This window comes from Nuphar pumila, unplaced genomic scaffold (assembly GCF_984573655.1).
Source record: "Nuphar pumila unplaced genomic scaffold, dmNupPumi1.hap1.1 HAP1_SCAFFOLD_208, whole genome shotgun sequence".
Taxonomy (NCBI): domain Eukaryota; kingdom Viridiplantae; phylum Streptophyta; class Magnoliopsida; order Nymphaeales; family Nymphaeaceae; genus Nuphar; species Nuphar pumila.
The window spans coordinates 760-20,816 of record NW_028323218.1 but is presented as its reverse complement, the minus strand read 5'-3'; the positions used below and the strand labels follow the sequence as shown (position 1 = coordinate 20,816).

At 50.6% G+C, this 20,057-nt stretch overlaps 3 protein-coding genes across 3 annotated transcripts; 2 read left to right on the top strand and 1 right to left on the bottom strand.

Annotated features, from left to right (window-relative positions):
• Window positions 1-796: 796 nt before the first annotated feature.
• Window positions 797-2,842, top strand: LOC149810781 (3-hydroxyisobutyryl-CoA hydrolase-like protein 3, mitochondrial). The gene is made up of 3 exons (XM_089994130.1): window positions 797-959; window positions 1,713-1,964; window positions 2,607-2,842. The coding sequence occupies exons 1-3, from the start codon at window positions 797-799 to the stop codon at window positions 2,840-2,842; spliced, it is 651 nt and encodes a 216-aa protein (XP_089850256.1).
• A 577-nt stretch (window positions 2,843-3,419) lies between these two features.
• LOC149810780 (3-hydroxyisobutyryl-CoA hydrolase-like protein 3, mitochondrial) lies at window positions 3,420-4,841 on the top strand. The gene is made up of 3 exons (XM_089994129.1): window positions 3,420-3,593; window positions 4,117-4,293; window positions 4,668-4,841. Exons 1-3 carry the CDS (start codon window positions 3,420-3,422, stop codon window positions 4,839-4,841), a joined length of 525 nt encoding a protein of 174 aa, XP_089850255.1.
• Window positions 4,842-16,920: 12,079 nt separating this feature from the next.
• LOC149810779 (uncharacterized) lies at window positions 16,921-18,945 on the bottom strand. Its single transcript, XM_089994127.1, has 3 exons — window positions 18,751-18,945; window positions 17,448-17,609; window positions 16,921-17,067 (listed from the first exon to the last, which is right to left on the bottom strand). The coding sequence occupies exons 1-3, from the start codon at window positions 18,943-18,945 to the stop codon at window positions 16,921-16,923; spliced, it is 504 nt and encodes a 167-aa protein (XP_089850253.1).
• Between the last annotated feature and the right edge of the window lie 1,112 nt (window positions 18,946-20,057).

Sequence of the window (20,057 nt, the reverse complement as noted above, 5' to 3'; positions counted from 1 at the left end):
AATCCCGAAGCCAAGGATATTGTTTCTGCGGCACTTCGAGGCGATATTTCGGACATCCCAAGCAATTTCCTGTGATGATGTGGGATGGTGCACGACTGTGTCATCCATGTACGGGTCACCTGCCTTCGCCACATCACTGATGTCATCAGCACACGTGTATATCGCGTCGTATGACAAGAGCCATGACAGAATAGGCTGGAGTATTTGCGAATAGTCGTATCCAAAGTTTCTGAGTAGAAGAGAATGTCAGGTTCTCGTCGTCAGGGTTCGCACCAGCACTGTGCTCCCTGCTTGTCGCACCGGCTGATCTTGTAATTATGTATGATCTGTGACATTTCCCGAGCCGTCTCATGCAACTGGTATCGCATTCAAGGCATGGATGCATGTGTGTGGGTGAGCCCACTATTAAGCCCTCACTGCATTTTCTCATCTGTCGTCCAGGAGTCTGTGTGCGACACTGCACGTTCAAGTCCAGGATTCAGATCACGCTTGCGCATATGAGTGATGATGCAGCAGTGGCGAACACTGCTGGCGGGTTGAAGGTTATAGAATTGAGGCGCGAGCGTGCACTGAACGCTTGTTCTCGTGGTATGATTCGTACTCATACAAGCCAGCTGTTCCAAACCTGCTCGCCAGCTGCTGTTAAGACTCACAAATACATTCCTGGAAATGTTCGATGGGACCTCGCGTCCCCACTTTGTGCAAGGGGCCTTTAAGGGCGTCCTGATGGCGCCGAGCTACCCCATCAGCTCAGTCATTACAGATGCTTTCGGCCGCAAGCGCCAAGGGCTGCGGCATGACGTCGGGTGTCACTGTGAATCGCACACTGGTCGTGGCTGGTCACTCCTTTTCACTTCACATGCTGTATGCTGTACTTGATGCATTGGACAGACCATCGGCCGCGTTTGCAGAGATGGTGCAAGCTGTTTTGTCAAGCTTGAAGGAGCAAAGCAACCAAGGTGACACACGTGCCGTTATGATACACTCAAGCAGCGCACGCGCATTTTGCTCAGGTTCGCTCTTGGCATCCACGATGAATGAACTGTGTTCACCAACCCCAGCACATGATTAGTTCCTTCAATGCCGCTGCTGCTGATGATGAATGATCTTGAAGGTCACCTCGATGTTCAGAGAATCGCATCTACAAGAGCATTGGCACCTTACAAGTGCAACCTGGGCATCAGTGGGCACTACAATAATCATCACCTTCGCTAATGATTCCCCATCTGAGGCGCAAGTTGTTCTAAGTCCCCCCCTCGAAACGAGGGGTTGTGGCTTCGAATTTCATTGCAGGCGAGTTAGGACCCCAACACCAGAGCATGCGGTCACCCCTTGCCACGCCTTTAACAAGCGTGGACCTGGATGCCTGGTGGTGATTTGGGGATTTCCAGGTGGTTTACCCCATGCAACTACTCTGTACCAACTACTTGTACCGCTTTTCCGCCCTTGGTATGCACTGTCATCCAAGGTGCGCGTGACCAAGCTCCAAATAACGAGTATGGCCTGACACTCGATGGGTTCATTTATTCAGTGTACCGGGACCAGTTATCCATTGCAGCGACAAGAGTCACTTCGCTTCACAAGTAAACAAGCGATACTGTAAATCTGTCCTCCCCATGCCAATTCATGGTGTTTTCACATTTTCCTTTTGTCTGGGTCTGTGATTTTGAAATTCGAGCAATAAAATCAGCAACGTCCACGTGGTTGTGCAGGTGGGGACATCAAGGCGCTGCGGCAACTTGCATTGCAAGATCCTTACCTTGATGCCCCTCCCACGTCCCACGGAGTTGTATCGGTCTTTCAGGCAGAGTACCCGCTGGTAGCGTTGCTTTCACGCCTGCCAGTCCCAGGGGTTGCCCTGTGTGACGGTGTCTGGATGGGCTTTGGCGTGGGTCTTGCTGGCTTTCTACCGTTCCGCATCGTGATGGATCGGACCGTTTTCGCCATGCCCGAGTGCGCCATAGGTACCCAGCTGCTTTCATCATTCCATCACTGCTTCGTGCAATGCTCTTTTGCTTGTCAACCAGTTTGCTGCGGAGCATTGTCGCTCTGGTTAGCCCTACGCAACGCAGCAAATCACCGCCACACAAAAGGGCTGAGCGTTGTTGCGGCTTCTTAGAGCTTCTGAAACGGCAATGTGCCCTCCCTGACAGGGACCCTGTGCATTGCAAACCTCTCAACTGGCCTGGTGTGATGGGGTCAACCTAATGGCAGAGCCACCATACTGAGGTTGGTTTATAGTACGGTACCTACAGCTGGGTAGTAGAAAACAAGGCCAAACTGTAGTTGGCAGTCTTACTGATAGATCGTTGTGGGGCGTTGTTTGTGGGATTTCTCGAGCTTGGACTTGCATGCATCACTCAGACGCCATACATAGGTCGGTACACACAAACATGCAAGTGATCTGTGCCCCACCTGCGTGGTTTGCGCTGCAAAGCATGAAACATGGCGATGCCTCACACACAAAACGGCATGCAAGCTGTGAGCCCGATGCTTCCGGGGTAACCTTCGATAGTGGCCAATGTCCCTTAAGGACATGGCGCGATTGCCGGCTGCTTTGTTGATGCGTTGACTTGTTGCTTTGTTGATTTGACAATTGCATGCAGGGTTGTGGCCAGATGTTGGTTTTGCACTGATGGCGAGGCGCATGCCATGTTGTGTGGGTCTATATCTGGCGCTCACTGGTCAACGGCTCTCTAGCCCTGCAGACCTCATGTACTGTGCTATGGCAACGCACTATGTGCCCGCGCAAAGCCTTCCAAGCCTTCGGCAGGGTTTGCTGGATGCACACTTTCATGAAAACGCAACGGCTGTGCTCAAGGGTGTGATCCTGCTTGTTTGACATGGTCCCGTGCCGATACAATCTGCTGGGCGACAAAGCTATTGAGATGGTACACAAATGGATGAGAATGAAGCTGGGCAGACAACCTTGAGTGGGTTACAAACAAATTATACCCTTTTGAGATCGCCTGTTTTCAGAGTCGACACACCATAACCTATGCATCTTTGCATCGTCTCGCCTGTTAAACACGCCAGCCTTTTCAAGCAGGCTTACCAGGGTTTGAAGGTTTACACCATAACCTGGCATGCTCTTTCTGCAGTCAGTGGGAAATGGTCAAAAGTCCTGCAGATGCGATGTATGACAGATGGCAAAGCGCTATCCAGAGGCATGGTGACAAGGATGAGCAACCCATACCATACCATACCATGCTGATGGACAAACCCTGGTCTAGGTTAACCGCTTGGCATTCCAGATGTCGCTGGCGTTCGTGTTATGAGCAGCTTGTCTTCATGCTATGAAGATGTGTCATTATTTGCAAAGGACAAAAACCAACCTTCTTTGTAAGCCGTTCAGGCGATGCAAAGGGGTTCAGATACAGTCATTGTCACCAATTCGGCAATCTCACTCCGGTGTGCAAATGTGTACAGACATTGTCGAAGCACATAGCGAAGTTGCGGTCCCTTCGAAAGGCATGCTGCAGCAGATGCAGTGCCTCATAGAGGAGTCATTCCAGCCAGGCTTGCAAAGGATGCAAACAAGCGGAGACAGTGTGCAGGCAGTGCTAGATATTCAGCACTCCCTACAGTCCCAGGTTTGCTCGTGCCGCTCTGCTGACCACACGTCGTCATTTTGGGTGTGATCACAGGCAGCATGAAGGTTGACATTACACTTTGAGTGCCAACAGCCATGGTCAAGGACTCATGTAGCAAGCGATGCCATGTTTCGGCCGGAGGCCGATGATTAGCGAGTTTTCGATGCCATTCCACAGGTTTTGGCTTGAGATATATGTGGCTTTGGTCTAGGCTGTGATACATGTATGCAAATGCATGAGCTGATTCCTTGTTCTAAGCAATATCTCGTCAATTGCTGCTCGAGTGAATGCTTGGAGAGTTGATGTCAACGATATGCGGTCCTTTGGTGTCGGACTGTGCTTGACGAGACAACGGTCAGCATGAGATGCAGTGTTCCAGGCAGAGCGATTTGGGTCCAGACTCCTGAAGATGCATGAATTAGTGTATAGAAATGGGGGTCAAACCCGATTCTGGCGGAGCATTCGTTCATGTTCATGCTAAGACGACATGGGGGGTTGAGATAGCTTGTGCTGTTTGCTGCAGCTCGAGAAGTATCCAACTGAGTCGCAAGAAGCTGACTGGGTGCGGCAGACGCTGGCACAGCTTGCGGGGCATAGCCCGAGCAGCCTCGTGCTCACGATGCAGCACTTTGCTTCAGTGCTTGGCCAAAGCGGCGAACTGCACCAGCTCGTAGACCAGTGCATGCGAACTGAGTTCAATGTGCGCTCTATTTTACACTCCTCGCTTGCTTTCTGCTTTGTCACGAGCTGCTCTCGTAGGGGCCTTTCATCCTGATTGGCATATTATGGACGGTCACTCGTCACGCTCAGGAAAGAGCTTCGTCATGTCGGAACAAATAACAATTGTCACGCGTTACGTCGATAAACCTTTCGCACCGTGTGTACCCTGGCCTTTTACGCCCGTGGCGCCAGAGGTTTGTCTGCAATGACCGACGGACAATAAATGTCACGCTGTCATGCAGCCATCCAGATGTCTGATAAGCAACGCTAGCTTGAGCGCAAGTGAGTGTGTGTTGAGAGCTTTCAGGCATGTGATGTTAGCGTACTGATGTGCATTGTGTTTTTGGTGTTCAGATTGCTGTGAGAGTGTGTGGCGGCCGAGAGTTCTCAGAAGGGGTGAGGGCAGCCGTGGTCGATAAGGACCGGAAGCCCTCCTGGAGCCCTGCAGCTGTTGCCGATGTGGATGCCACCGTGATCCGAAAACTGTTCGAACCACTTCCTGATGGGCTCACCCTTCAGCTAGACTGATAATGAGCAAACAACAAAACATACGCCATTCGAGGGCCGGCGTTGGGCTCACCCTTCAGCCGGACCGATGATGCAGCTGCATGGAATGTGTCCTTGAGCTGATGCATCGAAGCAATCGGACAGTGCTATGTAGACCCCGCTAGGGAATCTGCTATTCTTGCCCTTGCTTGCAGCCAGCCACTATGCAGACGTCAGATGGCATAGTCCTAGTATGATCCAATTTAAATCGTGATGCTGATGGCTATCCGCGTGTCCAGCTATCCTATGTTTGCAATCATACTACCAATCAGATCCCTTGTCTTTTATTCAGATTTACCTGCTAAAAATACAGCCAAAATAGGTCACAGGTCCACAGAGTTCTCTCTTCAGGAAGCAGAGTCATCCAGCATCTGTGCTCAGTTTCGATGGACCTGGTATTCGCTCACTGGCCTCGAGCTCGTCGTGCGCGATGGGAGATGCACTCTCTTTCGATATTGAGGCATGCCTTGCTTCTAGCAGATTTGTCATGAAGGCGTGGGAGTCTTTCTGCACGAGCAAGTGTGTCAGTTTCAGCTGAGCTTAATTAACAGTCTCCATTCAGTCTGGAGCACGGATGAAGCAGTGCTACTGAATGAGTTTCACGGCGCAAACAAAGTGGAGCAGGCAGAGGGATCTGAGCAAAACAAATACAAAACAAGCACGCCAGCCCAAAAAGGCGGCGTTGACAACGGGCGAAACAGCCACAGCTGATCTCGCGCCTAAATGGAGGGATGCGGCATCCCCCACAGGAGGACGCAACTACAGAGGCTTATGGAACGCCAAATTCATGAGGCGGCCGTCAAGCTCACGACGCTGAACAACAAGGCCATGCGTAAGATTCAGAGTCATGCGCACAACGGAAGCAGCTCTCGACAACAGAGTTTAACGCGTGAGCGGAAACACCCAGGGCGGCCATACAACTAAGCATATCACGGGAAACAGTACCAGGAACCCCAAGCGTCACAGTACGATCATGCACAGTCCAGCCCACATCACACAACAAAGTCACGAGCAACCAATGTTGTGAGCACTTTTGGAGTTGTTTGGCAGCAGCAAAGCCCTCCCGGACATAGCTGAGTTCAACCATGTGAAGGATCTGAGCACATCCGCTCATGATGATGAACGTTCCATGAGCTGTATTACTTCGAATGTGCTGCCTTGCTTGCCTGTTGACTGTTCCCTGCCAATATCTATGTAAAGTAATATTGGTATCCTTTTACAACACCATTGCATCCACATGGACATTGGTAACTCCAAGAAGTACTTGGGAATCAGTGCTACCGTTACTGTCACCTAAGGCAGGCAGATGTGGAAACTTATTCTGTGTGAATCGCCATGCAAGTTTGACGTCAGTTCATTTTATAACTCTGTGAGGGCTGAACCCTGACCAGGAGAGGCTTGGGCCGCGGCACGAGAGTGCCTGCAGGATGTTGCGGACGAAAGCAAAGAGGACGCTCCGGTGGCTATGAGGACCCCGCAAGCCAGTCATCAGGGTGCACACACACGGGACGGAACACACAAGCCATGCTCACCACCAGGTACCTGAAGGTAGGCATTGATTGCTTACGCAAGGAACATCATCACAACCACTTAGGCGTGAGATCAGCCCTGGCTGTCTCGTTCGTTGTCAACGCCGCCTTCTTTGGGCTGGCGTGTTCATTTCCGTTCTTTCACATCATCACAACACATGAAGAACAAGGACAGGAAGCAGGTACACACCGTGCCGCGGAGAAGAAAGGTTGCGAGGAGGATGTCGAGTTGCTCAGGGGAGAGGTTGCTATGGTGGCCCTGCTTGCGAATCCTAGCTTCACGTGCCTCGTGCAGGATGATCGCGGCTGCCACAGAGACGTTGAATGACTGCACAAAGCCAGCCATGGGAATGGCACATGTTGCATCGGCCAGGCGCACGACGTCCTCGCTCACTCCATTCACCTCGTTGCCCAGAATCAGCGCTGTCGGCCGCGTCCAATCCACTTCCTGCGAATGCGCGAGCCTTCATGTGCCATGCGCCAAACGAACTCGTCCTTGAGATGCCAACGCCGTGGACATGCAGAATCCCTTGCACTCCACACACCAGTGCAGTGTAGGTACTGGATGCTCTGGTCTGCAGTATTTGTTACAGGGATGAGCCCCGCTATGCAAACCAAATCCATTGGAGCTTGTCGCACGCGGCGGGTAGAAAAGTATGGCTGGGTGCGTGCCCCGCGGGAGGTCATGTTGTCTGTTTAGTCATGTCTACAGTCAGCTGTCAACGCCGCCTTCTTTGGGCTGGCGTAATTGTTTTGTTTTGGTTTTGTTTTCATGTCTACAGCAAATCCTCCGCTGCAGGGTTGGAACATCCCAGAGGCTGAGTCACATGTAAACGCCCTCACAAGCACACAGAGCCCTGGCAGCTGTGAGGCAGGAGAACGCGGGGGCGCATGCGTACTGAGATCGGGATTGCTTTGTCGTCGAGATGAGTCACCAGAACTTGGCGGCCTTGCCCTCTAAGGAAACGCACGCAGTCTGCTGTGCTGGTCCAGGCTTGCAGATCCACCCACTTCTCGGAGCCCCTACTCGAGCGGCTTGTGGGCCGGTGCCTATCTGCCAACACGTCGATCACATGCATCGCCCCGTACCCTAACGCTGCAGCAATGCAGGACAATCAGGACCCTGGGCACAGCATGCCCGCCCTGGTACATGTTGGTTTACGACATTTGTGTTGTGAACAAACATGTGTACGCCTCACCGTCTTGCTTAGTGGTAGCAAACACTGCTACAAAGACCCTTACAACTACATGTTGTGACAGGCATGTATGAGGGGAAAGTAACTTACAGAACAAGGTCCCATGCAGCTATTCGTGCTGTTGCCCCTCGTTGCCAGAGCGTGACAAGGAATGCTTATGTTACGTAAGAGTAGGACTGGCCCTACCCTATATATACGTACCTAGATTATACGAATATATCATAGCCATCCGTATCATAGAGAAGGTGCTTGAAATCGCAATATATGGGGCCGTTTTTATTTCGAGCATATCTGCTCGCCTGCTCATCGGATCAGGCATCTGGCGACCGCTTCAGACTCGCTTTGAGAAGAGCTATCGTTTGACACGTTTCTTGTCTGTTGTCGATGATAATGCATGGAGTTGGACATGGCCGAGTCATTCAACTCCACACAACTAATAATGCTTCCGAGCTGCCGATGCGTTGCCCATGAGACAGCGCCCATTCCGACCAGCAAATTGGCACTCCGGTTGCGAACTTCTCATAATGAGATCTAATGATTGACACCTTCAAATGCAAAAACGGAAGACTGGTCGCGGAGTTCTCAACGATTTACGCCGCCTTTACACGTTTTATATGAAAAGAACTTGATAAATCCTGATATATCATATCAGTATCTAGTATGGTATACCAGCTTGGTGCCGTGCGGCCCCATGCGGCACAGGCTTACACGTGAGGCGTGGACTTCGGTATTGCCACATAACATTCTTGGTGCAATAAATCGGTCCGAAATAGCATGCATGCCCGGTCACCAGCTTGCTTATGAGATCAAACAGCATGCACAGAAGAAAAACAAATTAGCACGCCAGCCCAAAAAGGCTGCATTGGCAACGGGCGAGACAGCCAGAGCTGGTCTCGCGCCTAGATGGCGATATGCAGCATTTCCCGAGATGACAAAACTACTGCTTATGAGATCAAATACCGTGCATGTCGCGTCACAAGCTTGCCTATGAGATTAGATAGCATGCATGTCAGGTCGCAGGCTTGCCCATATGAGATGAAGTGGCATTTAAATGAGTAGTATGACATGCAAGGCTGTAGGCGGGTAGCAGGGAGGGAGGCATACCGTCTGCACTTCTACAAACAGCTGCCAGGTTTCCAACGTCACTCAAGCCTGAATGTTGCAGCATTCATGTCAATCCAGGGTTAGGGTCAATCAACGCAATTTCGCGATATGGCAAAGAAAGAAGTGCACCCAAATGATAAGAGCACCGTGCGTCACCATGATGCACACTGGAGCAAGAATGTAGAAGGAGTGCAACGCTGAAGCCAATAGCGGGCGCCAATTCAAACATGGAAAGCGCGGTACATTGTGCAAGGACGGGTAAAGTCCCCGATCATGGAGACACGAAAGTTCCGGAGCTGTTTAGGTTTCCATCACATGTAGCGCAGCTTACCGTTCCTTTTCCATGAGTTAACACAATGCTTGCCTGCAGATTTGCACACCTAAGCTAGGGCAAGTGTCGCGGGGCAGAAGATGGCGGCATGGTGTCTATACCTTTGATAGCCTAAGAAAACACGAGCACTGATATGTCTGACCAGAATCCCCCAACTTAACCCCAACGTTATGGGCAGTGGGGTTGTTATATGTTGGCGGACGACATGTGACATGTAATCCACACCGCTTCAAAGCACCTCGTGGCATGAGTCATGCAGGGCTTGTGACTGTGACACGGACTGCGACTCGGGAGCGTCGTCTGGAGTTGGTGCCGTAATCGAAAGCACGCACCTTGCACAACAGGAACCACATCAAACGTCCTCATAGATGCGACCTGCGGATCCCCTGATCAGTCTGATTGAATGCTGAAAATATGGAGTACTCACTGCAAATCGTACGGCGCCCGTACCTCACGCATCTTCTTCACTCGGTCCTGGCGGTTCAATGGCTCAAGGGCCGTGATGACGTCGGCCACTGAAGCTTTATAGGCCCCAAAAGTGAAAACATTTGCAAACGGAAATACGCTTGGTGGATCCGAGCGACCAATCACTTCGTTTTCTAGAAACGCCCTAATTAGGGCTGCCGCTGTGCCGTCTCTAAGCCGTTTACTTGATCTTCGGAGCGAGAACCAAGAAGATTGGGGAAATGGATTGTTTTGGCCGTGCCAACCTCGACACCGGCAATTTAAGACCCGTATGCTGCTGCAATGCATACTAGCGTGTGCTGGCTAGCATGTCCTTCAGAGCAATGCATCCTGCTAAGCGACTTCCGTCGCTGCTTGCTTTCTGACTTGCATTTGTGACGTTGTCCGGTGCCAATAATATCGGTTCCCGCTGTTTGAGCGACGCTGACAGCGAGCTGCATCAAGTGTCAGGGTACTAACTATCTCAGATAGTTACCTGGCAAACGCAACACACACCAAGATCCCTCTCTCAAGTGGCCATGCCTTCAAGGTGCCATGCCCAGCGTTCAAGCTCATATCAAAATTCTCATAAGCGCAGAGCCAGCCGACAGCAGTCTCTTTCCTGTCGTTTGTTGCTATTTCCTGAGAAGTGCTCAAGTCAAAATGTCTGAAGCCAAGTCTGACAAAAAGGCTGCGTACAAGGAGGGTGGCAAAAAGGGTGCGCCACCAAAGCCCTTCAACGGTCGTTCAGCAGGTTTTTAGGAAAGATGTGCACGACCTACAACTGTGTTTGTTACTTCGGCGCCGGCGCTTTGTTATTGCGGCGTTTGTGGATGGACTTTGTTGAGATCTGCCCGATTTGCAGGCGTGGATCTGGCTGGAATGTGCGACATGGGTGGAGTGAAGCATTTCAACATTGCCGTTCAGACACCAAATGGTGATATTGAACTTCTGAAGGAGGTGCTTGCCGGCGCCAACAAGGAAGTCGACGAGGCAGCCGAGGAGCGCAAGGGAGGTGCTGGGCACATTGGCAAGTGCTTCTTTTCAGCGGGTGATGAGCATGTGCGTGATTCTCTCATTACACGTGATGCTTCCCTTTAATCACGCTTTGTGCGCTCTGCCCTTTCCATAGAGACGAGGACAGCTTGGTGTTTCGGTCTTCTTGCTGAAGATTCTTAGCGGTGGCAACTGATATAACCAGCAGCTGCACGCTTCAGTCAGGGAAGGCAAGCATGGGTATTCGCATGTGTTGGAAAGAATGAACCAGTTTGAGGGCACGCGAGAATGCACCTGTGTCGTCCCTTGGTTTCGTCGCCACCCTGACGCCGCAATAGCTGTCGCGCATCATCCATATGGTTCCTCGCTGCGTATGCTATGGCAGAGATTGACTGTTTTGTTTGATCTCTTTGACTTTTCACTGGCAAGGTGCTGGTTGGAGCTCAACGTGCGTCTCGACGACAACATGCCCACACGCCCATGTCCGGAACGGCATACCGAAGCGCGTGTGCATGCTTTTGCTGCACCATCCTCAGTGGGTACTTTATTATGCTGGCGTTTCTGGTGGTATGTGCAAACGTTACTGTGTCCAATTATCCTTATCCTTTTGCAAGGTTGCCCGCCTCAGGGTGGAGCAATTGCCATCACCAGCAATGCTTTGAGGCCAGCACCCTTGCAAAAATTGTGCATGCACTTGAAACAACAAATAGGCAGGTGCCAATGCCAATCAAACTTTTCTCCCCGCACACTGAATTGTACATTGCAGCATGCACGGTTACTTGACATGTGGCACAGGTTGCAAAGACTTGGGCAGCTGCGTGCTTTTTCAATGCATTGTGAGGTCAAAGACGAGTGTCGCTTGTGTCGGATGTGTTCATTCTTGGGTGGGCAAAGGACCTCATCTGCATCTCCTATCCAGCACAAAACTGATACTGGAGTGAAGATTGTTCAGTGTCAGGTATGGCCAGCTAGTGTTCTGGATATCCAAATGAAAGGGATTAAAGTTGCACATGTGTCATGTGCTAACCATTTCCAGGCATTGCAGGTTGCTGTTGCATGCCACGTTCCCAAAGAATTGTCAACGGAGAAGGAGCTGACAGTGAAGGAGTGGTTCGACACCGTGTGCGCGGCCATGCAAGGTGAGGTAGAGATCTCCGAGGAGTCAGACGAAGTAATCATTGGCATTTGCAAGGGCTCCAAGGAGAAGGAACTCTTCCCCCTCAAGATGCGCGACGCAGGATCCTCTGCTGGCTACCAAATGCTTTTGAAAAAGGGTCTCATTCCCCAGGACGACTCTGACGACTGGATCCCAGACCCAGAGGCTGCTGGCATTGAGTGGTAGATTGTTTGCCTTTGGAAAGTTGGTTTGTGCGTTGACCGACTTGCAGTAAACTCATGTAATTTACGAATAATTGCCCAATTACTGTGTCCGAGTCATTCAGAATCTATGTGAGGCACGTGGGATCCGAGTTTTGTCTCAAATTTCCTGGCATGACCTGGGTTGAAGTGCACATCAGCGCACGAACATTTGTGACAAACGGATGTTTATGGCGTTGCCAGCTCGTAACAAGTTGATATTGTATTCGTCTCGCCAATTAGGAACGCATACCCTGCTATAGAAGCTTTGCATGTCATAGAAGCTTTGTATCTCAACTGTGCCACATTGAACTGCGTATTCCCAGGAATTTACTACACGCTTCAAGTACTTGTCTTGGCAACAGAGCACATTTTTCCACTGTCCGGTCTGTAGGGTTGCACCCTATTCGATCCCCTTCTTCCCGTTGCGAGATAAGATGATGACATCCACACATGGCTTGACGAGCAGATGCATTGGTGATAAGAGGAGAACGGGGGATCACGCTAGGGCATTCCACCTGGCGAGGGCGCAAAACGGGTATGGCTGTACCCCTATCTCGAGATACATGTGTACGGTCGCGGGGACGACAACGCTTGGCCAGTGACTTGCACTACCACGTGCAAGACAGCTCTGCGTGATTATTAGCTGGAAATTGCCCCACTGTGATTTCATTGCTGCGTGCTTGTTCTCGTGCCAACGTGTAGTCAGCACTATCTCGAGGTAATGTACCCAGAGTGTTGGTACCCCGTCGGGGTCCCCGAGAAGCAAGGAAGCACATCACAACTGCCTGTGCCATCCCTCACTGGCTTAGAGAATAGATTTAGGCAAAGATGTATGACTGACACAACATGGAAACCTGATTCCCGGCCGTGTGTGATTCAGCTTGGAGATCCGGCAGCCGAGCCCCTTGACCGGCCTCGTCATTAATACAATTTCCGCCATCATCAAATTCCCTCCAATCTGGGAGATGGCTCGAGCCAATGCACGAAAGAGAATCGAGGAGGTGCGACTGCCGTTCATTCCCCAAGCAAATGGGTTCCATACTTGTTGACAGAAGAAACATGGATCCATTTTATCGAAAAATGGGTCCAGGCCCCGCTTTTCTTATCTGTTCGTACCAGTGCGCCTTTCTCACAGCAAACATGGCAAGTCCCACATGATAGTCGTTGCATTGCGTGAAAAAGCAAGCTTCACAGGCCCTGATGTGACAAGCATGTTGCAGCGCGGGAAAGAGATTGGCATCGACATCACTCGAGGCTTGCAGCTCAAGTCCTCAGTGGACTGGGACCTGCGTTTGGAAAAGGTCGCCGACCCCAACTTGACATACCCGTCATATTACCTGATGCCATTCCATGCCTACGATAAGGGCAACATGTCTTGGGAGCCCGCCCTTGAGTTTGAGCTGGTCACGGTTGCGGTGCACGCGGATGTCATGGACCCTGCGAAGAAGGAAGTTGATCCCCTGGGAGACGCAAACATGCGAAACGAGTTCCACAGGTTGGCCATTGAGGAAATGGACGGCTGGGGGTGCGGGACAGTCACAAACGCTGTAGACTTGGGATGTGCTGCTGGCGTGTCAAGTCAAGCGCTGCAACGCGCATTCCCTGACGCTTCGGTATTAGGTGCGCCTTCAGCAAAAAGAACGCCATTTAGCGAGAGGGACAGCGTACCTGTCTAACGGCGCTCCATGTGACATGCTTTGTGTGATTTCCGAGGTGTTTCCGGGAGTGCTGTCGGCGCAGCGTATGTGGAAAGGAGCCAGCCTGGCGACAACCTTGTGCACCCGTCATGAAGCCCAGATGTAACTAGCGAAGACAATTTCCAGGGTTTTGTAGGAAGCCCGGGATTCCGCAATAGCTGTTGCTCCCGCGACTCGAGTGGGGATTTAAGCGCGCCACGCCATGGGCAAATGGCGTGGATTCCTTGCTTTCGTTTTTTATTGTGTTGGCGTAGGGCAACGCCTGCAATGTCAGGGTGCTTGTGCAGGGCTTGATGCGTCACCGTACTTTGTTGCTGTCGCGGACTATCTGGAAGAGAAGCGGGCCAGCGAAGCATTGCAAAAAGGGAAGGGTATAGTGTTCCGGCACGCGCTCGCCGAACGAACCGGCCTTCCTGACGCCTCCACTGATGTGGTGTCCTTGTCACTTGTCAGTCACGAGCTACCCAAATCCGCAGCAGTGGACACCATGCATGAGGCTTTCAGGTAACCTGTTCCCCCCTGCCCGTTGACGTGCAGCTGGTGATGCACATGGACAATGATAACCAGGGCTAGAGCTGATGGGGAGATTCTGGAGGCTTGGTGTGAGCTTTGTGGTCTGAGCTTGCTGCGCGTGAGTCGGCAGGCCTTTTTCTTGACTGTGTTCTACATATCGTGTTAGCAGGTGCACAGCACACTACTCGTGATCTGTTTGGGTGCCTGCTCATGACTGTCCCCGTGTGCAACAGCCTGGGAGCATGCAATTGGCCCCTCCTGTTCGCGGCAAGGCGACCAGTCCAATCGAACAGCGGGCCAAGCCATTCTGGTTGCACACCGTTGCGGAGTGCAACTTGCACTCCATCTCAATCTACCTCTGCATGTGATTGGTATTGGTTTGTGCAGCCCGCACTTGCGGATCTTGCTGTAACGGGGTTGTTAGACTAAGGACTAACAGACACGTAGAGCTGTCCTTTGAAGCCGTCAGGGCTATATGTCACATAGAGTTCAGACCATGCATTCCTTATAACGGGACATCAACACACGTAAAGTGGATTGTCTTGGTGTCTAGAGCAAAGGCTCTCAGTACAAGTGTAGCCATGTGCAGTAGCATGGATGGCTAGGGGCTGGAGCCAAGCGATGTGACCGAAGGTGTGTACAATAGTGTACGATAGCTGCAACTAGAGGGATCACAAGGAATCGCTTGGTATGTTGTGGCACAGATTGATTGATAAGATCAGAATCCTCTAATCTTATCGAATCAATCAATCTCGGAGATTTTGGAGTCAATCTCTGCCAGCATCTTTGATTTTAGATTGAGAATCTACGACTAAGGGAATGCCATCAACTGTATTTGAAGATGTAGAGTGCCTGGATCCATCGTCAATTATAACCACAAAAGATAGATTTCATATCAGTCTATTACGGTCTACCGTATTATATTTCATTACACAGAGAAACAGAACCGTAGTATATTTCATTACACAGAGAAGCAGAATCATCAAAGCTCGAGCTGTACCAGTAAACCAACACACACTCGGAAAGGTACAGAGACCCCTCAGGGAATATCAGCAATTGGAACTAGCAGGCCCTCTTCGAAAGCTCCACCAGCCAAGGTCGTAAAAACTCCTAGGCCGCTTCTGTACATGAATCCATTCCCCCCATACTTGTACTTACATTCCAGGATGAGCGACCAGACCAATTTGAGCATGGTACCGTAGTATATTTCATTACACAGAGAAGCAGAATCATCAAAGCTCGAGCTGTACCAGTAAACCAACACACACTCGGAAAGGTACAAAGACCCCTCAGGGAATATCAGCAATTGGAACTAGCAGGCCCTCTTCGAAAGCTCCACCAGCCACCGTAGTATATTAGCCATTCGGAGAGTCACGCGTCACGCTGGGCAAAAGTTCCTTACCGTGTCCACAATCATATTGTGTCACGCGTCACCCTAGGGGGAAAAACCTCCATATGGACGGAGAAATAATAAATGTCACGCGTGACGCTGACCCAAACAATTTTCCGAGGTGCCTGCGGCACCCTGTACCGTGGCCTTGCATGCACATGGACGAGGGATAACCCTGTACCCTGGCCTACTCATGGCACGCTGCATATGCAAGCCAGGATGAAAACTGTCATGAATGTAAGCATATATAGCCTATTGAACTTGCGGAAACCACCATTGTTCCAAAATGCGCTGTCACGTACCGTCTGCCCCGTCTGGGGCCGGTTCAGGCAGTCATTGCTGTGTTTCAAGAAGGTGAAGGACATGACAGCTGTTGAAAAAGCCGCACATGATGAGAAAGAATGGAATCGCATTGATGATTACCTGTTTGTGAAACTGGAGAAAGAAGCAGCGCTCCTGGTAGATGTTAGTGACGTTGAAACAGGTGAGGTGGCTCAAGGCAGGGCACAAGCCGGCGCAAGGAACCAGCAGGCTATGACCCCACCAAGGCTTCAACGTCCAAGTTCACGGGTCAACGCCGCTAACTGGACGGTACCGGTAGTGGTGTAGGATATTGCAATGGTCTCTTTGATATGGGGGTGATGATAACCGTGCCTTGCTTGCACTTGGACGTTACATATGAGCATGATTGCACCTGAACTCTTGCAATGGCAGATGCTTGCTCATCACAGATGTACCTCCAAAATCTTTTCGCCTGCGGCGCTGCTGATTTCAATCTCCTTATTGACGGAGAAATAATGAATGTGACATGTCACGTTTGGGCGATTTCTCCTGAATGACGGAGAAATAATGAATGTGACGTGTCACGCTTCGAAAAAAAAGTTCCGAATGGCTAATATACTACGGTATTACTGACAGGTCCGTTTCACTTGCCCAGTGCAGTTGCGCCAGCTATAGCCGCAATTATTGATAATACCAACTAGGTCCAACCATCTACTATGTGCCCATTGCAGAGTTACATAGCTTCGGCAAACGTCACTTTGCATGCGCTGCAGGATCTTGCGGCCAGGTGGAGTGATGATGATCATGGATATGGACCCAAATTCGGCAGGTGCTCAGCGGATACTGAATAGCCCATTTGCATCTGCCGCCTTCAGGGCTACGGAACCATGGCTCCAGGAATATGTCACTCTGGACATGAAGAGCGAACTCCTTTCAGCAGGATTTGATAAGGTGGCAATCCGTCATAACACGCCGTCACACAAGGTCGTGGTTGCACAAAAGGCTGCGTAGGTCGGGACTTTCAGATAGTAATCTTCTGATTGCACAATCAAAATTATGTAAGCTCCAGGACCTTGATATTAATTATTGTATATGCAGCATGCTTGATGTTGTTACTTTGTGGTCATCTGTCTCATTTCATTGGTTGAGAAATGGAACGACCAAAGGCGACCATGTGAAGCATCGTGATGTGCAAAGAATCAGCAACATCACAGTGTGTCTCATGACATTTCAGCGCCCCGCGACGCATCCGAAACACCTACAGCGTTCATCTTGGCTAAAAGAGTTTGAATCTTGGCGTCTTTCAACCGCACAAGCTGCTCCAATTTCCGTGTCTTGGTCTCCAAAATCTGCAAGAGCATGACTCGCTGTCAAGCGCAATAGGAATCAACAAATTCATGCAACTTCCATTCTGGGATGAAATCAGCCCACATAAATGGAGCAAAAACCAACTTGGGATTGTAGCTTGGGCTCCTACATACTCACACTGATGAGCACGGGGACCCCTGTCTGGCTGGATTATCAATTTGTGTGTATCATTCCAGACGTGAATGTATCTAGAGGAGATTACCACCAGGAGTGTGAAAAGCCATTATTACCCAGGAGTTACACCCGTGGCGACGGGTTTTGATCACGTGGTCTGGAGATGACAACGCATCCTCTTCCAGAAATATCTACACATCCAGGGAAAGCAACGAGACCCCACTGAGGAGGCAAGCTACGACAGCAGCCATGCATGGTAACGCACCTCGTTCATTTCCTTTAATTCACGGATCGTTTGTTCGTGCTGCGCGTTGTTTCCAACCGGGTATGTCCCTGCCTTGATCGCTGCGGGACCCCCGTTCGCCGTGGCACGCTCGACTTGCGCTGCAACCTTGTACGACGTGTATTCCACGTCTTGCTGTTGTGGCTGCAAAGCAAACACGGGAACAATGAAAATATGTACACCATGACTTGCTGCTGTGGCTGCAAAGCAAAATATTTGGGGGAAACGGAAATCGAACGCCGCCAAGACCGGAGGGGATTTGCTTCGTGAGCAACTCCTCTAATCACCAGTGTCCTCGGCACATCAGAGAGCCGAATCAAGATTCAAATGCACGACCCCTTGATTTGAAAGTGGACGGGGTAACCACTTGTCCATGGCGAGCAAGCATGAAAACCAGTCAGTTGAATTGCGCAATCGGCAGCCGGTCTCAAGGAGGTGAAGAGTGATACCCCTAACAGCGTAGCTGACTCATAATGACCATCTACCATAAATACTATGTGACTGATGCTGCATCCTGCTGATGATCGTGTTCTGTTGTTTGCAAACCTTACCTCACTCACATGCAAACCCGCTGATAAAATAAATAAATAAATAAACGCATCAGGTATCAAGCCATGATGAGTTTGTGAACTCGATAAACGCGCTGTTGTGCATGAAGACATGTCACTCAAGCATGCATCAGCCTAAGGCAAGGTCGACTGATTGACTTTCTGGGTTTGAGGGGCATGACTCGGGACTGGAGTTGCGCAGTTGACAGCTCCAGTGGCACCGGTTTGGATATATGCAAGATACATGATTAGGGCCTGGGACTGCGATCACAGCTTGGGTGCAGGGATGCACGTCAGTCACGTACGTTTTGGTTCATTTGAACCAACGCTTCCTAGGGACTCCAACTAGCGTTGAGCCGGATCGGCGTCTCAAGCACAATAATGTGTACACAGGGACGGAAGTATCATTTACAAATGGAAAGGCTGCAATGTATTGACCAAAGACGTCTGATTGTCATGCGCGGAATCCAGGGAAACAACACTGCAAGCACAAAGGGCGAGCCTGGGACAGGCCCACCGGTCCCGTCACACAACGTGTAGCATATGCCTGTGTTATCGCCTCAACGGTACAAGTGATTTCGACCAGGGATAGCCTAGACATCATGAGAGCTTGAAGGGCCATTTTGTCCAAAGTAAAAATCAGACTGTCGTCGTGGCTGTCGCTGACTCCATCATTGTGATAAGACGCAGCCTGCAACAAGTTGCATGCGGTAATGCAGACATCAAGGGGGGCTCACCGGCAAAGTGCGTTTGGTGGAGAGGACCTGATCCACCCCCTTTTCAGTGATCTCGGCAAATTTGTTGCGAACAAGGTTGAGAACACGCTCCGTCGCCAGTGGCACACACTTGACCACTGCTTCGCACTCCGATTGAGGAATCGTGAATCCCAGCTTGCTGAACACCCTGGAATTGAGCGTGTTCCAGTTGTACATCTTCTGCGAAAAGCCATTCGCTGCACTGCACGATCACTCGAGTCAGCCAGCGCAACACACAACTATTGTGGATGTGCAGTTGTGCATTGGAGCGCCCAAACGTCACGTTCGCGGAGGATGAATGGTGGCGCTGCTGACATTCCGTTGTCAAAGGGTGAGAGCTGTATGAAAGAAATGAGCATCGAACCCTGTTCTGTCCAAGCACTGGCCGTCCTGCCTCTCTGCCACCATCAGAGGCGACGTTATGGTGGCATGTAGTCTCACATAACAGCTTTCTGTCCACCAACACATTCTACTGTCCAGCCGTGCCATCAAACCCTATTGCATGCCTGACCACCTTGACAGACTTCCCCTCGGATGCCTTTCTTCATCATTAAGGCCTCTCTTGGTCGTGTTGGGTTGATGTGTCAACCCCAGCATCTACTGGATGTGTGAGGCTTGTCCGAAGCAAGTCGTCATTTTCAAATGGACACACAAAGGTGGATGGAATTTGAGAATTATGCAACGTGGTCATGAATGTGCCAGACAGATGAAGAATCCTGGTGTGGCAGGACGGGTATCCCATCTGGTCATATTCAATGTGGCAGCTAAACCATCACCTCAGGCTTGGCATGACAGCTTTGCATGCATGCACTGGATATCTGGCAGGATAAATTTATTCAGGTCAACTACTAGTCATGATGCAACAGGTTGTGCAGGCAAATGAGAGGGGCATGCCATGGGTGCACACCTGTAGTTATGTAGCTCCACAACTTTTGGAAAAAAGTGCAAGACTACCTCTGCCATCATCACTGCAAAGAAGTACTCCCAGACGTTGGGATCCCATGTACGTACTGATGCAGATGTGCTTGTCTGTGAGACAGTGGCAGCAAAGAGGGGATGATCAATGGGGAGAGCAGACACAAGGTGTCAGGTCAGGCAAAGGCATGTGTACTTCATCCCAGTAAATCAGGGTTCTGGATTCAGGCATTCTGATGATGTGTAACTTTATCACACTATCACATCCACATTGTCCTTTGCCTGATAAATGCTCCTTGGACTGGACAAGTATGCTTTCTTGCTTGAATGGCATGAGGCGCTGTGAGCACCTGGTTGTTGAATGTTCAAAGTAT

What these genes read in the sequence shown, in the direction of transcription:
- LOC149810780 (XM_089994129.1), top strand. Translation starts at nt 3,420, where the DNA reads ATGTGTACAGACATTGTCGAAGCACATAGCGAAGTTGCGGTCCCTTCG. An exon ending in AGCACTCCCTACAGTCCCAG is followed by an intron (nt 3,594 to 4,116) that starts GTTTGCTCGTGC and finishes TGTTTGCTGCAG; the next exon opens with CTCGAGAAGTATCCAACTGA. An exon ending in GCATGCGAACTGAGTTCAAT is followed by an intron (nt 4,294 to 4,667) that starts GTGCGCTCTATT and finishes TTTGGTGTTCAG; the next exon opens with ATTGCTGTGAGAGTGTGTGG.
- LOC149810781 (XM_089994130.1), top strand. Translation starts at nt 797, where the DNA reads ATGACGTCGGGTGTCACTGTGAATCGCACACTGGTCGTGGCTGGTCAC. An exon ending in GAAGGAGCAAAGCAACCAAG is followed by an intron (nt 960 to 1,712) that starts GTGACACACGTG and finishes GTGGTTGTGCAG; the next exon opens with GTGGGGACATCAAGGCGCTG. An exon ending in CATGCCCGAGTGCGCCATAG is followed by an intron (nt 1,965 to 2,606) that starts GTACCCAGCTGC and finishes AATTGCATGCAG; the next exon opens with GGTTGTGGCCAGATGTTGGT.
- LOC149810779 (XM_089994127.1), bottom strand. Translation starts at nt 18,945, where the DNA reads ATGTACAACTGGAACACGCTCAATTCCAGGGTGTTCAGCAAGCTGGGA. An exon ending in CCACCAAACGCACTTTGCCG is followed by an intron (nt 17,610 to 18,750) that starts GTGAGCCCCCCT and finishes TTTGCTTTGCAG; the next exon opens with CCACAACAGCAAGACGTGGA. An exon ending in AATTAAAGGAAATGAACGAG is followed by an intron (nt 17,068 to 17,447) that starts GTGCGTTACCAT and finishes TGCGCTTGACAG; the next exon opens with CGAGTCATGCTCTTGCAGAT.